The 14947-nt window shown below is 39.2% G+C and overlaps 1 protein-coding gene across 1 annotated transcript; it reads right to left on the minus strand.

Annotated features, from left to right (window-relative positions):
• Positions 1-1260: 1260 nt before the first annotated feature.
• On the minus strand, positions 1261-14683 carry LOC120310608 (C-type lectin domain family 4 member E-like). The gene is made up of 7 exons (XM_039349196.1): positions 14552-14683; positions 13259-13363; positions 10834-10953; positions 10126-10353; positions 6272-6402; positions 3452-3555; positions 1261-2955 (listed from the first exon to the last, which is right to left on the minus strand). The coding sequence occupies exons 1-7, from the start codon at positions 14649-14651 to the stop codon at positions 2811-2813; spliced, it is 933 nt and encodes a 310-aa protein (XP_039205130.1). The 5' UTR covers positions 14652-14683; the 3' UTR covers positions 1261-2810.
• Between the last annotated feature and the right edge of the window lie 264 nt (positions 14684-14947).

Raw genomic sequence — 14947 nt, forward strand, 5'->3', positions numbered from 1 at the left:
GAAAGCCTTGAGCAGCATCTTGGACAACAAACGAGTAATTCTCCGCAAAATCCATTAGTACAATCAGTTTGGTTTCTTTTAGGCCAGCTTTCAGGGACTTCAAATATTCGCTTGATGTTTTGAAACAAAGTGGTGGCCTGTCAGTTTCCACATTTTGATAGCAAGTTTTTCGATGAAGCCATCAACAGTGAGAACATTTGTTTCCAGCATTTCGCGGTCAGTATGAACCCATTGTGTGAATTATATTGATTCTTCCAAATCCCAATGCTCAAATATTTCATCGAAATGCACTATCAGTGCCTCTTCACCAGGGCAGTTTTGGCATCACTGCAACATACAATCTTTGATGTTCAGATCGCAAACTGCCTTTCCCATGAGCAGCTTGTAGTGCTCTTTAATGTTGGCACCTTGTAGCATAAGCTTAATATTTTGATGAATGGTGCAGATGCAGACAGAATGTGTGCTTGAGGCACAATGACACACCGCTTTGGTCTGAGTTCAAAGAATTTGGAGAAACCAATTTCAGTACCATATTTGTTTCAATATGGCAGTTCTTTCAAGACTGCACAGTAGCAACTGCTTTTGAATGTGAACCTTGACGCCATCAAGCCGAACGGAAACACAATCCTTTTTGCCAGGGCACATCCTGCTAAATTCGTCACCTGAAGACAAAGAGTCTGCCATGCTTTGGACCATGGAAACATATTTGGCTTTACACTTGGAACAAATCTTTTGACCTGGCTTCACATTAGTTTTCGCTAGTTTTGTTAAATCATTGGACGTGGCTAGATTGACTTTCAACAGCCATGTTTAGCTATGTGATTTTGTTTGTCAAATGGGTTGCAGCCACACAAGGCTTTGGAACCTCGAGGAAGAAACCAAACTACAGGCTTGGGATCCTAAACCAAGAAACCCACCCATGGCTGGTGTTGCACAGCTATCAGGCATGCCCCCTATGGCGACGGGGTTGCTGGTTCAAGTGCCTGAACTGATAGTGACAATGTCACCATGGACCAACACAATATAATAGTAGTAATGATGTCTATATAAAACAAACAAGGCAAAAAAAATAATAGAATACATGTGATGTTGCCATAGCAATGTCCCCAACCTTGTCCGTATTTTTAGGGCTTTATACATCAGCGATACAAAACCAATCCTACTTTTTTAGGCGGGTTGAAACATGCCCTTTCTAATGAGAACGATTTAACAAGAGTTTCCAAAAGGTCTTTTTTTTTTTGTAAAAGCGGGCTGAAAATACCCTATTTTTGGTGTTTTTACAAAAACTGTCAACTTTACACTCAATTTGTAAACTATTGGAAAGCAGTAGGAGAATGAAATTTTATATTTGAAAACCTTGTGTTGCTAAGTTATTATGCGCAAATATAAAAAGCCAAACTTTAAACTTTTTTTTGAGCCTCAATATTTTTGGCCAACTTTGCTCCAAATTATCTAGATGAAGATCTCTTGTGAAAATGTGTTTATTATTTTGTTTAATAGAGCACAAAAGGTTGTACAAGATGGCCAAGTTTTGTTTCTCTCAACAAAATATTGCCAGAGATATTACGTCTCAAAGTTGCTGGAATCTCAGTCATACTGTAGAAGGCTGCGGTATGGGGTCAAACAAATGACTATATCTCCCCAAGTATTGCATCGGCAAACATAACACTTTACCAATGTTCATTGGGGACATGTGTGCGTGTTCACACAAAATTTCATCAAAATCCGTGATGGTCGAGCAGGGCACTTTTCTGAAATCAGACCACTTGACGTGGAATGACCCCATTGACCTTGTCAGAAGGCTGCAAAACCTCACATAAACCAGGACACTGACTGTCATAATATGAGTCAGTTGTCAAGCATCTGAATTTTGATCATGTGACCATGGGGATGCTACAGCGGTCATAAGTGTAAAAAATAGTCATAAATCACTTTTTTCAGTGTAATTTTGAACAGTCATTAAATAAACTCTTGTAAGTCGAGCAATACTTGTGTACTGCTTTGTAGTACTTTACAGCTGTCTCTAAGCAGTTTACAGAGTCAGCCTCTTGCCCTCAACAATTTGGGTCCTCATTTTACCAATCTTGGAAGGAGGGAAAGCTGAGTCAATCTTGAGCCAGTCAGAACTGAACTCCTGGCCGTTGACAGAATTAGCCTGCAATACTGCATTCTAACCACTGCACCACCACAGTTCTATTCTTAAGAATTAATCTTGGATCAAAAATGGAGGACCGTTCCCATGAAGCATTGTCAATGGTGTTGGCACTTTTAAAAAAGATTATTTTTGTGCGATTATCCCATCAAAAGCTACAGGTGATGCTCCTTAGATCAGAACAATAAGATACCTGTAGGAGACACAGAATCCAAATGGCTTTGCTAAATGGCTCTGTCAACTGAAATAAAGCCTAGGGAATATATAGCAAAGTGTAAAATAATCTGGAGTTTTAAAAAAGAGGGTAGGGAATTGTATATCTTTTTAGGGAATACAGCAATTTTTATTTTACTTTAAATGTTCACCTACCAAGCTGCTCTACCTGCATTTCAGCAAAGTTATAGTGATATTGAAAACAGTCTTAGTGAACAAGTAACAAAGTTGTTTCATGCAGAGGACTGGTTTTATGAGAAGAAACTTTATGAAAGGTATACCGTATATATGAGCTATCACTAAAAGTCCTGCTTAAACAGAATTACTAAATAACCAAGGCAACATGTGCTGATCTTAATTACCCATATAAATATTATACTGGGAATTCTGTACCAAATTAGGAAAAGAAAAACCCTCTTGGATTAGGAGACACATACAAGGAAAGTCAATACACAGAGACGTTTTCCTTCTCACATACAAACTTAACATGTGTATCACAGCGAATGTCATTCCACTTTCCCTCTTTATATAGGACAGCACAATCTTCATCCTTTTGCCCACCATTATTGGGTTCACCTTGTCTCCAGCTCCTGAAAACGAGGCAGAATTCATTAGTGTTTTCTTAAATTCTGCTGATTGCAATCATATCTTCCTTTATTTAGAATCTATACTGCCTGGGGAGATGGTATTACACCAAAGTATAATCAATAACTTGAATAGTATTGCAAACTAAATACTGGTTGAAGGAGTATTTCCTTTTGTTTTTGCCAGTCATCTTATCCATTTTTCCATAGCATAAGAGCTTGGGCTCATGCGCGAAGTTCCCTTTGCGTGAGCAACAAGCGTGTGCACCCACCGCTCACACAAATGGAGCTGTGTGTGTTTGTGCACGTCCGCCACTCTCAAGGAACTATCCCCTCTCTCCCCTCCCGCTGGGCTGCCAAGCCAGAAAGGTTGGGGGCTGCTAAATTAGAGTATGATTTCAGATTGTTCAGTAAGCAAATTTCTAATCTGTGTGTCTCTTAGAATCCCTGACTATCTATTAATCATCTACACACACACACACACACACACACACACACATACCGTTCTACTGGTAGTGATCCATCAACCCAACGCCAAGTTCCTTCTTCTTCGGTATCAGTTAAGCCAAGCCAGATGGAGGATTTTAAATTCCGAGTCACAAAATCCTAGGTGAAAAGATATGTCATGCAAATGAAATTGTCTGTCTGTCTGTCTATCTATTTATCTCTTGTACCATAAGATAATCTTGCATTTTTGGCATTTTACACAGCGTACAATATACTAACAAATCATAGTACACTTTTAAAGAAATAATGTGAGAAAGCCTCAGTGGTGACAAGAAGCAAACAGGAATAAAAAATAAAAGTGGTGCAATGCTTAAATTAAGAGAATGCTTCCAGAATAGTTCCATTTTCAATAGTTTTCTGAAAGTCTGTAAGGGGGGGATGACTTTGATTTCTATCTGGAGGCCATTCTAGAACGTTGGTGCTGCCACAGAAATGAAGTGCCTTCTAATTTTTGGTCCTACTCGCTTGGCCTCTATCTGAAAGATCTTAAATAGTCTCCAGAGATTGGAAACTGGAGGCAATGGAGGCCCACTATCAGTGGAGACAGACTCTGGAGACTGGAGACAGTGCAGGCCCACAAAATCAGTATTACATGCTTCCATCATTGGACCAAGTAAGTATGTGAGCTGCCACATTCTGGATCAGTTACCAGTGGAGTTTCTACATAGACTGGGATCAGTTTGATATAAAATACATTGCAGTACTCCAACTAAATGGTGACGAAGGCATGAATTACTACAGGCAGATCAACATTGGAGTTGACAACAAATCTTGATGTGCAAACAACAGTTCTATGTTACATGGATACAATCTCTGTCTTTTGCATCCAAACTTTCATATTGACACTCTTTACTCAGGGTGGCAATGTAAAAGTGAGTATCACCAGCATGTTGATGATAATGGACCCTAAGCTCCTGAAAACTCATACGCTGACTTCATGCAAATATTAAACAGCATTAAAGCATTAAACAGGGAGGACTGACCCCTGTGACACCTACCTATTATAACCAATGGGTTGAGTTCTCATCCCCCATTACTTCTGTCTGAAAGTGCTCAGTGAGAAAGAGGGGGAACCTCTGCAAACAGTGCCAACAATGAGGGGTCCTGGGTGCTCTCTGAGCTTGGTTGTCCAAAGGGGCGTTTTCAAAAGGCAACTGGACTTTCTTTGTTTTTCCTATAAAATGTTTCGCTTCTCATCCAAGAAGCTTCTTCAGAACTGCAGAACTTCAGAACTGAAGAAGCTTCTTGGGTGAGAAGCAAAATGTCTTCAAGAAAAACAAAGAAAGTCCAGCTGCCTTTTGAAAATGCACCTTTGGGATAACCATGACCTGGATGACTGAGAATCCCCTTAGACATCTGAGCTTGATTGTTTTCTTGCAGATGTTTAATTGCCCAAACTAGGTAACATCAGCAGTACTAGTGCGAACAATCTCTAACCTGATTGTCCAGGTAGGATACTATGGTTGAAGGTATTAAAAGTCACCAAGAAGCCCAAAATGACAGGTAGGGCCATACTACTCCTATTCATTATCTTGTGGTTACAATGAGACTGCAACCAATGCTTTCTCCATCCCATACTGGAGCATAAAAATGCAAGAAAACTCTATTCCAACACTTTATAAGTAACTCAAGGCAGCAAACATACATAATACTTCTTCCTCCTTTTAGTTTCTCCACAACAACAATCTGTGAGGTTGTTTCCCCCAACCAGGCTAATATCCATATTGATGTAGCTGACATTTGTTGTCTTTCTAGGCAGATAAAACAGGTGTTTAAACAAATCCCTGTAGCTGCCAATTGTTTTTATTTTCAGAGAATGCCAATAATACCTTTGTATGGACCCAGAATATTTTTGGTCAAGAAAAACACTACTAGGCAGTCCTCTTCTTATGATCACAACCAGGAGTGGCATTTTTGTTGCTAAGCAAGGAGTTGTTAAGTGAGTCATGCCCAATTTTACAAACTTTTTTTCTATGTTTGTTAAGTGAATCACATGGTGTTTAAGCAAATCCACCTTCCTCCATTGACTTTGCTTGTCAGAAGACAGCTAGGAAAGTCACAAAGGATGATCATGTGACCCCAGGACAATGCATAAACACATGCCGGTTGCCAAGTGTCCAATTTTTGATCCTGTGACTACAAATGCTGCAATGGTTGTAACTGCAAGGACTGGTGGTAAATCAATTTTTTTTCAGTACTGTTGTAACTTTGATGTATCTAAATGAATGGTTCTATGTGGAGGACTACCTGTAGATCAATATAAGTGGTGTCCAGCAAAAGAAGCAGAAACTGGGAAGAGGCGCTTGAACAAATGGAGGAAGAAGAGATTGTGGTTGCACTTAGCTATGATTAATGAAGCACAGTTGACTCGGTTAATCCAGTATATACTAAAATATAGATTAACAACCCAAACTGATTTTCACAATGCACAAAGCTAAAATGTAGTTATGGTTCATCGTATCTATATAAACACAACTAGCATTGGGCAAGGACAAAACAGCATTAGTCCTGATTATGGAATTCCTGCCTAAATGAAAATAATATTAGTAATATTTTTTTACTGGTAAGTATTTATATACGAGCATGGCACAAAGTCAAGTTTTTAAATAATAATTACTATGTGAAGCAGTATATAAGTCTAAGTACTACGGTATTGCTAAGTGCTATTAACTAAAGTGCCGATACTTGGTTTCCTTTTGCAGCTTCTCCACAGGAGGCAAGCAGTGGGAAAAGGTTAAGATGTGGCAGTTGTACTACAAAGAAGATATACAAGAAAAGAATAAAGTTATTCCTTGCAGGAATATGTACAGTTTACCTGCTCTTTCTTGGTATTAATAATGACAAGGTGAGAATCATGCTCAGCACATTTTTCTTTTGCCATCTCCCAATTTTGTTCTGTGTCAGAGAAGTAGTAAGCATTTGTCTCAAATCTCTGCCATGAAATATCTGAAACAGAAAAGTTGTACAGAATAATTGTTTTAAAAATGGGGGCAGAGACTCTTGGAAGAAATAAAAATGGTTGATTGAAGATGGTTCAATGAAAAGTAGAGCTGGCAACGGGATAGAAGAATGAAGAGCTGGTGAGTAGATCAGCTCTTCGTATCTGTCTGAAAAAGGGAGAGGACCAGAGAGAACCCACAAGTACTCCAAACAGGTGGTCCTTGCAAGGAAACTGCAAGGCAGCAGTTTGCAAAAGGTTTTAAGCACTGAGAGATGAGGAGTTAAATCACCTTGCTCAAACCTTGGCCATCACTTTAAAAAGAGCACTAAGCTTGCATCCTTCATTTTCTAAGGACATTTGGAAATTGCTTGTTAACTACTTTTCATCTATTAGACATTTTTGGAATGAGGTCTGAAAACATGGGAAGAGTTTGCCTTCAATCCTCGATGAAAGAAAATTTTAACTACAAACTTAAGAACTTTTGTTTTTTAATAAACAGCAAATATTTGATTAATACTTTGATTTTAAACAGTTACAAATCAACCAAGGGCCCAGATAAATTTGAAATAAGATTTTGGAATTAATATAAAACTAACTATAAAGAATCCCTCCTGTGTGAAAGTGTTTTTGTTTTGATTTTTTTAAAAAAAACAAGATTTTTTAAAAATTGGACACTAGAAAGAATTAAAGATTTCAATTAAAAGAGAGGAACATAAATTTGACTTACAGTTACAGAATGGCACAAAATATTCTAGCACTGGAATGTCAGAAATTAATATTAACAATGTCAACAGTGATATCTGCCTCTACAGGATAGACTTTGTCTAAAAGATATTTTGAAAGAGGAACAGGTTTTACCTGATAAGAGAGAGACTGAGTTGAAAGTGGATTTAAAAGAACGGCAGGAAAAAAGAAAAGGATGTTACCCTGGACATATAAAAGAAACTGGCTGATATTTTAATAATTGAAAGGAAGATACCAACAATAAACCAAGAAAATGACCTGAATAATTTTTCTACATTGGATTTATAAAAAAGACTTGCTAAAGTTTTAAATAATCTCATGAGAAAGGACAAAGAAGAAATGAAATTAAATGTTATGATATGGTTTGAATGGAACCATAAAGATTAAAATTGTTAGAAGAGAAAGGGAGGAATATAAAGTTGATTTATTAGATCAAGGTTAAATAGATGTTATTTCTAGTAATTCTTAATGCATTTAATGGCTGATACTATGACTAAAATATGCTTCTTTAAGGATCTGCTTGTAAGTGAGGGATGGGATATGGGAAGAAGAGATCATTTGTTATATTTAAAGAGGAATTTCTTATATTTACAATAATGAAGGTGGGAAGACATTTGTTTTCTTTACTTTACTCCTATTTTTCTTGGTAAAGCAGAACTGACATTAAAGAGGTTAATTCCCACTCACACCTATTCATGAGGGAGACGGAAAAGAAAGTGATAGTTAGCTTCTCTACTCAACACTATAGTGCAGAGCTCCCCAACCTTTCTGGAGGGAAAGAGAGGAGCAGGGAAATGTGTGTGCGTGTGCACCCCCATGCGTGCTTGCACAAACGTGCACATGCACAATGGCAGCACTAGCACCCATGTCCAAGCAAGCTGCACACACCTGTGCATGCACAAATGGGCTGCTAGCACCACTGTGCATGCACAAATGGGCTGCTAGCACCCATGTGACACTGGCAGCAGCGCTACCGCCTGACACATGTGCAACAGAGCCACTAGCACCCGCACTGTGGTGCTAGCGCGAGTGGGCGGTGTGCACACACATGTGGGCACTCACCAGCCATTCCCATGGCCCAGTGGCCAAAAGGCCACAGCCCGGTATCAGGCTGCGGCCCACAGGTTGGGGACCCCTGCTATAGCGGACTGCTGAGTCCAGAGGGTGAAAGGTTGAAAATTTTTTCATATTCTAGTCATGTCTCCTGTTTTGTAATAAAGCACTGGTGATTTCACTGCCATGACCTAAATTCCATAAAGTACCTCACCTGAACTCCACCCTGTTATGCTGGGTTGTGATAGAGCCAAGAGACTCTCAACCTTGCTTGTCTTTCTGGCAATTAAAAAGATAAAAATATAAGAAATGGAACAATTCCAATTATGCCACCCTCTAGCCAAATGTTATATATAAGATTCTTAGGATTATATGGGACTAATAATCCCTCCTTGTGAGATAGAACAATCTTGCCAGAAGTATACTAAACTTTATATAAAAAGAAGGCAAAATGTGAAACCCATTTTAGGATATGTTTTTTTGAGGGTAGGATTCCTTCCAGCTATCCAGGATGCCATCTTGATCCATCTTGTTCCAGAGGCACAGCAAGAACATTGGAGGGGAGGGGAGTGCTTCTCCAGCCAACAGACATTCATTTCTTCCCTTTGAGTCTGCACTCTGCAGTCTTCCTTCACAACACATGCATATTTCAACATGATAGAAGATGTGCCTCAGAGCTCTCTCAGAGAGCTCTCTTCAACCTGGCTAAAACAAAAATTAAATAATCTCCTTCTATGTAACCTATGTAAGATGCTGAATCAGATTACAAATAATTTCCTTTTAATTATGAGTGGTCCCTGATTACAACTAAATTTCATTGGTCAGAATCCTGTGCTTGTAAGAGACATATTTTAAATTCTAATCATTTTAATTTGTGTACAGAAAAAACTCAAAATGATAATTCAATAGGACTTCACCAACAGAATGTTCTACAGTCTGGCAGGATGAAAGAGGAGAAGATTTAACATTTGTAGCTCTTTTCATCATTAATTCTTCCATTGCTTTCCATTCCTGGTTTGTTGGTTGGACCAAAGGTAGATGACATAACAAAGATTGGTGAAGGAACTTGCACCACAAACTTCATTTGCTCTATCAAATGCAATTCCCATACAGCTTTTTCCCCCTTCCCCCTTCTCTCTTTGAAGTTCAGACTTCTGACATAAGATCTGTAGATATTTCCAAGGCCATTGTGATACTGACCAGAAGAATGAATCTTATGAATTCATGCTCATGGAATTTGAGAGCACATTGAAGCTGGGTTTATTGCATATTTTCCACAAAGTCTTGATTCAGTTTAAAATTATTTGTGAATAGTCTCTAATGGCTGAGGTCACAGAGCATGCAAAAGTAGATGCTTCAATCAATGAGAGAAGACCATTCCAAAAATAGGTGCAAATAAACAAAAAATCAGATGGGGCATGGAGTGTGGAGGGACCAATGGTGCAATCTGAACCCCACAGAGAAGATTCTGTTAGTGGAAACCCCATAACATCTTTGAAGAGTATATGAACTAAATCACTAATATTTTTTTAATGAGTTAATGTGTTTGTGAAATGAAAACTAGACTATTATGTCAATCCGCCTGCCCTGTGTAGAAATAGAGCAATGTAAGCTACTTGAAACAATGAAACTTATCACTATATATTGTATATTGCATTGGGCTGTAAAATGTATTTAATTCTCAGAGAAATAATGTGACCTGATTTTGGTTGGGTTCACACAATACACTAAACCATATTGTAATATGTTTGGGTTTAGTTGGTTATCTGAACCCTAGTCAAAGAGATTTTTCTGTGGAAACCTGACATTAGGTTTCCTATAACTTAAATCTGAAACTTCCTTACTACTTTATTCTTCACGCATATGGAGGCTTTTGTATATGAATTTTTGGTCTCTTACTGCTTTTCCTGATGTTGATTTTTCATATTTACCTCTGCAGTTTTGTAGTATATTTAATTTTATTTCTATTCTGAGTAGTTGTTCTTCCATTTTCTGCAGGCTGATGTTTCTCTTCTCATCAAATCGTTGTTCTAAGCTTTTGAGTTTGGTTATAAAATTGGTCTCTAGTTCTGTGAAATTGAATGGTGCTGGGGAAGCATCACAGCCCTCTTTTGTGGAGTTCAAATTTAGCGACCTGAGTTCTAGAAGTATTGAAGTATCTGGAAGAAAAAGAAAGAAATTTAATTTCAGGAACTCTACTGTATTCTTATATGCAGTTGGAGGACACTTCTGTGTCTGCAGGCGCCAGAGCAGTGATTGAGAATAATCTGGGTGCGTTTGCATGATGGCTATTTTTTGCCAGCTCATGTTCAGCACTGGGATTGCACTGTGTTAACTAAGACTGTGCTAATGGAATTGGTTATGAAATATTTCCCATTTAGTTTCGAAAGGCAGGAATTATGCTGGAAATGGATTGTAGATCAAAACCAGTTGGCAAAAGAACAATCTGAGAAAGCCATCCTTAGGTGCTGAGTCCATAGATTAATACGGTACTCATTCTTCCTCCAGCTTGCTGATGCCATCCCTTATGTGTTTAAGCACAACAACTGTTTCTTTTCCACTGAACATCATTGCCCTCCCCCCACTGCTTTCATCTCATGGAGAGGGAGTTGCTTCACTAGTTTTTGGTGCTCACTCACATGAGAGGAGGAGGAAGAGGACAATAAGGAAGAAGCAGATACCAGTGAGGATCAAGAGTACACCGATTTGGTTTCTTTTCCAGTACTTTTTCCATTGGGCTGGAGAACAGATGGATGGACCTGCAGGGAAAGAGTGCCACAATTGATACAGTCTGGATTAAAACTCCAAAAACAAGTAAGGTTTAATTGTGTGGTCACCCTGCTTCGTTCACAGAAGTTTACAGGAATGCACTTGTGTCTGTTTGGTTATTATGTCCATAGCACCATTATCCCAGTATGTGTACATTTTTTTAATCTGAAGCTAGTAGGGAACATCAGTCAGTCAGTGTTCATGCTGCCTTGAAGGTGGTCAGCAGTTAAATATTCTTTATTCTCATGCCACTGGTTCCATCCCCCGCTTGTGTGGTTTATGAATTAACACAATTCTTCTCACCTTCCACAGAAGAAAAGAACTTGCTAATATTTTGTTCCTACTACAATCCACATACCTGGCTGTGTGCATTATCTACCTTCATCCAATATCTTATCAAAAACAAAATTCAACTTCTGAAAGGTTGCTCTGTGGTGGGGTTGGGTTGCAAAAAAAAAAAAAAAGGAAAAAAAGTAGCAATAGCGCTTAGACATATATACCGCTCCATTGTGCTTTACAGCCCTCTCTAAGAGTCAGCCTATTGCCCTCAACAATCTGGTACCTCATTTTACTGACCTCAACAGGATGGGAGGCAGATCCTGAGTCAGTCAGGATCGAAATCCTAGCAGTGAGCTGAATTAGCCTGCAATTCTGCATTCTAACTACTGCATCCCAATAGCTAGTAAAAGAAAGACTCTCAATAGGTCCATGTTCTTGGTGATGTAGTAAGAAACCTGCCCATAGAAGACCTTCTACTGTAAACCTTGCTATTATGGTGACATAACGGCAAAAGTCCAGACCAACATATCGAAGCAAACTTGATAAAATGCTAAGTTTGCATTAGAGAATCCTTTGTGAGCAGTGAGCTGGGAGTGAAGGAAGGTCAGGTGTGAAGACGCATAAACACTAGGACAGTGGTGGCGAACCTATGGCACGCGTGCCAGAGGCGGCACTCAGAGCCCGCTCTGCGGGCACATGTGCCATTGCCCCAGCGTTGCCTCCTCCCGTGACCCCTCCACACTAGCAGCTCCTCTGGAGGAGAGACTCTGCCCTCACACCCCATTGCACACAGTTGATGCTGCGGGGCGTAGGCAGAGGGCATGACACTGCTGGGCTGCTTGGGCAATCTGCGGCGGGCCCTGGAGGCAGTGAGTGGCCCTGCGGGCAGGCAGAGTGGGAGCGGAGCGGGGGCGGGGCCAGTTTTTGGGCACTCGGTCTTTAAAAGGTTCGCCATCACAGCACTAGGACATTGAAATCTCATGGACAAGATGATAAGCCCCATGTAGGACTAGAGCCTTGGTAACACTTCAGTGTAAATCAGATTGCCTTCACGGGGCTGCAAATATGACTGAGGTTCTCAGTGTTACAATAGTGTGAATAAGTTTAGAGATTTTGAAAGAAAAGAACCCCTTTGTTTGGGAAAATGCAGGATGATACATCAGGCTAGATGTAGAACAATACTTCTCTTGGGCAGATTGTTTTTAGAGCCTTCGGTTAGTGAATTCAAAAAGATTGTTTGAATTTAAAACATTGAGTTAACCGAAAAAGGTTGTTCCTGTAACAGATCTAGAAAGTCTGTTGTAGAAAGAACCTTCTCTGTAAATATTGTTTCTTCCTTCCATATGAATAGTAACCAGAGAGGGCACCAAATCTCAAGCAATAAAGTGTTTACTTTCCATTTTTAGAGTAACGGAATATAACATTAAGCATTTGTCAAACAGACTGTATATATAAATTGAACACTTGTATGCCACAATTTACTTTTCAGAATTTTGCCGTGCAATTGTAGCTCAAAATTGCACACAAAATGGGAATGTTTAAAACGTTTAAAAGCCTCAAACAAAAGGAAACATATGCACAATATAATAGGAAGAAATAGCTTGAAATAGCATCTCTAAAAATGTGCTTTCTAAGGTCAAATGTGCATAAAAATTAATATATTTTCAGACTGACTTTTCCCCCTCTGAATCTGCAAGGTAATAAGAAACTGAAAGGTGATGAATGGAAAAAACAACTGTGAGCCTAACTTCATTAGTTGTTTACAGTGACACTGCAATGGCCTGGCAATTCCAATTTTACTCTCTGAATTCATGATGTTGATATCCAAATGACAATTATTTAAGCATCCTTATACTACTGTTTATGTTCAGCAAAATATGTGCCAATCAGTAGCAAAACATCTAAGAGAGTGAAGGCAGCTTTTTCTATTGCCATAGCTGGGGCTGGATTCTGTTGAAGACTCCAGGAAGGAAAGACTGAGTGAAATAAACAGATTTACTCATACAGATTCCATACCAGTAGCAGCCTGAATATCAGGATCCAACGGTTTAGCCGGTGTCTTCCTTTCACAAGGTAGCGAGATACTGTCATAGTCACTTTCTGCGCTGCAGTTATCATAATCTGTTATAAAAGCAAATGGAATAAGCTAAACTTGGGATTATGAAAATTTGTGCACAAAGTGTTCAGAATTCTTTAGATGCCACCCTTTAACTCTGTTGCTCAAGCAACACACTACATTTCTGATTTTATTCTTCCTTATCCTTACAATATACATTTGGCTTCCTTTTAGAAACTGAGCAGTTTCTTTTCTCTTTCTTTCTTTCTTTCTTTTCTCTTTCTTTCTTTCTTTCTTTCTTTCTTTCTTTCTTTCTTTCTTTCTTTCTTTCTTTCTTTCTTTCTTTCTTTCTTTCTTTCTTTCTTTCTTTCTTTCGGAGCCTGCTCAGACAAGAAAGATTAATGACACTCCACTGCTTTACCATCTTCTCAGTCCTGGAAATAGCCAAGTCAGCTTTTGCATGACTGTCTGAGGTTTTGTGTGGTTGCCTATCCGATCTCATTCACTTCCCAGCACTTAGTCTATCAAGAGAAAAGGCACAGGAATTCATATTTGCTGAACTTGAGCTATTCCCATATCACTGTCATGATAAATCTTTTGTCACCATCTGAGATGTTAGAAGGGAAACCAGTTCAAAGGAATCAATTGTTTTAAGTAACACTTCTTGGTTTGTGCTGTAAGTGCATAATCAGGAAAGCATTATTTGGCACTGAGTCAAAATAGATGCAATTCACAGAATAGGGGCAGTGCATTTTTGTCAATATAGTTTTCCTGCTGACTCAAGGATGGGTGAGTAGACCACAACTTAACACTGGGAACGGTCCTGCTAAATAAACCATTAGTGAATCTTCGAAGGGGATATTCGTAGAAAAGATGCATAAGAGGATAAGAATCTACATTCTTAACAGCAATAAATATTAAGCAACTTCAACAAGAGTAGCTTGTGGTTCTAGAGCATTTTTTTCCCTTCTACATAACTTTTACAAGTACAGGAATCTTGTCTTCTTCTCTGTCGGACTATTCTAAATAGATTGTGGTTTCATCCCAGATTTCCATTCAGCCTTCCGTTTCCATCCTGGAACTGAGGATCAAATCAGATCCCATATTCAGTTCTTTTAGTCCTGCTTTAGATACATTTTCCATATAGATGGCAATCTACAAACCAACATTATACCCAGTGAAGCTCATTATGTACATTATGGAGTGTGCCACATCACATTCCCCCCTCCACAACCAGGTTTTAATTCAATTACCTTCATTGCTGAGTCCACTCTGCTCTGCAGGCTCAGGAGGGAGAGAACGCCAAACCTTGCATGGAAGATCTGCTTCCCTGCTTAATGTGTTGCCATACATGGCTTCTGGTTATAGACTTGAGAAGAAAAGAGGTTCTGAATGGATTAAAATAGAGCTCTCAAGTTCTTAACATGGTCTCTGGATTTCATTTCTCCAGGAAGTGGTCAAATCTCCTTTTGCTTCCTTTTTGAGGACAGGTGGGTAGTAACACTGGGACCACAGCTGTTGTTGAGGCTATAATGAATTGTGGCTGCATCTCTTTCAGAAGGCTATCCTCAGAGGTGGAAAAGGAGTCCATGGGACCCTGGAAACCACTGGTCCCAAAGAAGTGGCCCTATAAAACAGGATTGCTGCTT

The sequence above is a fragment of the Crotalus tigris genome, unplaced genomic scaffold (genome assembly GCF_016545835.1).
Source record: "Crotalus tigris isolate CLP2741 ecotype Arizona unplaced genomic scaffold, ASM1654583v1 scf7180000018229.695902, whole genome shotgun sequence".
Lineage (NCBI taxonomy): Eukaryota > Metazoa > Chordata > Lepidosauria > Squamata > Viperidae > Crotalus > Crotalus tigris.